Source organism: Lucilia cuprina, chromosome 2, assembly GCF_022045245.1.
Source record: "Lucilia cuprina isolate Lc7/37 chromosome 2, ASM2204524v1, whole genome shotgun sequence".
NCBI classification, from domain to species: Eukaryota; Metazoa; Arthropoda; class Insecta; order Diptera; family Calliphoridae; genus Lucilia; species Lucilia cuprina.
The window spans coordinates 68,771,623-68,773,013 of NC_060950.1; the positions used below are offsets into that span (position 1 = coordinate 68,771,623).

Genomic DNA, 1,391 nt, shown 5'->3' on the forward strand with positions numbered 1-1,391 from the left:
CTAAATATAACTTTTAAAATATCCAGGGTATGTCATCGGTCTTCTTTAATAAGGGTGAAAATTGTATAGCTGCCGGTCGCATTTTCGTAGAAGACACCATTCATGACGAATTTGTGAGAAGAGTAGTTAAGGATATACAATCCATGACCATAGGCGATCCCCTCAATCGCTCAACGGCCCATGGGCCTCAAAATCATCGTGCCCATTTCGAAAAACTTATAGATTTCTGTCAACGTGGCGTTAAAGAGGGCGCCACTTTAGTGTATGGTGGCAAGCCGGTACCCAATATGAAGGGTTACTACTTTGAACCCACCGTATTCACCAATGTCGAGGATCATATGTATATTGCTCAAGAGGAATCATTTGGTCCCATTATGATTATTAGCAAATTCCATGGTAGTGATGTGGAATCGGTTATGCGTAGAGCCAATCGCACCGAATACGGTTTGGCCAGTGGTGTCTTTACTAAGGATATCAGTAAAGCACTGTCTTTCGCCGAAAATATTGAGGCGGGTACTGTGTTCGTTAATGTTTATAATAAGACTGATGTGGCGGCACCATTTGGTGGTTTCAAACAAAGTGGTTTTGGCAAAGATTTGGGCCAAGAAGCTCTAAATGAATATCTTAAGACTAAATGTGTAACAGTAGAATTTTAGGTTTTAGTAAGTGTTTAATATTAAGTTAGTTTTAAGTAAATATTAAGCTTTAAAGTAATAAACAGAAAAGTAAATGTGTGTAAAATTTGACAATGTTTGAAATTGAAATCCGAGGGAAATATAGAATATATAAAATGGAACAGAAAATGAATAAAAAAAACTTTTCCCAATAGAATTCACTTTCTGAATTGTTCTGTAAGAGTAAAAAAGTCTGTACGCCCATTTTAAAAATATCTTAACTATATCCTTTAATTAAAAAACTTTGCAGTTTTCGTTTTTTTTCTTTAAAAATTCCTTTATTTACACTTTCCTTCTTAAAATAACCACATTTGACCTTGTCCCAATTGTCATGTAGTAAATTGCATGTAGTAATTTAGAAGTGACTAGAAATCTTATACAAATTGTCCCAGCCATTATAGACACTCTCTATTACTAACCCTCTTTAAAATCGATTTTTATAGTTTTTTTTCTTATTTATTACTTTTAATTTACTAACGTGGCATGCATGTCCAAGTTTATATGGTCGTTAAACATTGACAGTATAAGAATACAAAATAATAAGGTGGTTCATTAATATGAAAAGGAATTTTATTGCTGAATGACCAAATATAGTCTAGTCTTTAATCAAGCCTATAGTATTGTCTATAATCTAGTCTATTGTGTAGTCTACAGTCTAGTCTATATTCTAGTCTACAGTAAGTCTATAGTCTAGTCTATAGTCTAGTCTATAGTCTA

General features: G+C 33.5%; 1 protein-coding gene across 1 annotated transcript in view; it reads left to right on the plus strand.

Moving 5' to 3' along the window:
* Positions 1-741, plus strand: part of LOC111679234 (cytosolic 10-formyltetrahydrofolate dehydrogenase) — a 4,980-nt gene extending 4,239 nt beyond the window's left edge. The window contains exon 4 of the mRNA XM_046956190.1: positions 27-741. Within this exon, the coding sequence (XP_046812146.1) occupies positions 27-656 (630 nt within the window). The 3' untranslated portion in view covers positions 657-741. The remainder of the gene's footprint in view (positions 1-26) is intronic.
* The last annotated feature ends 650 nt before the right edge of the window (positions 742-1,391 follow it).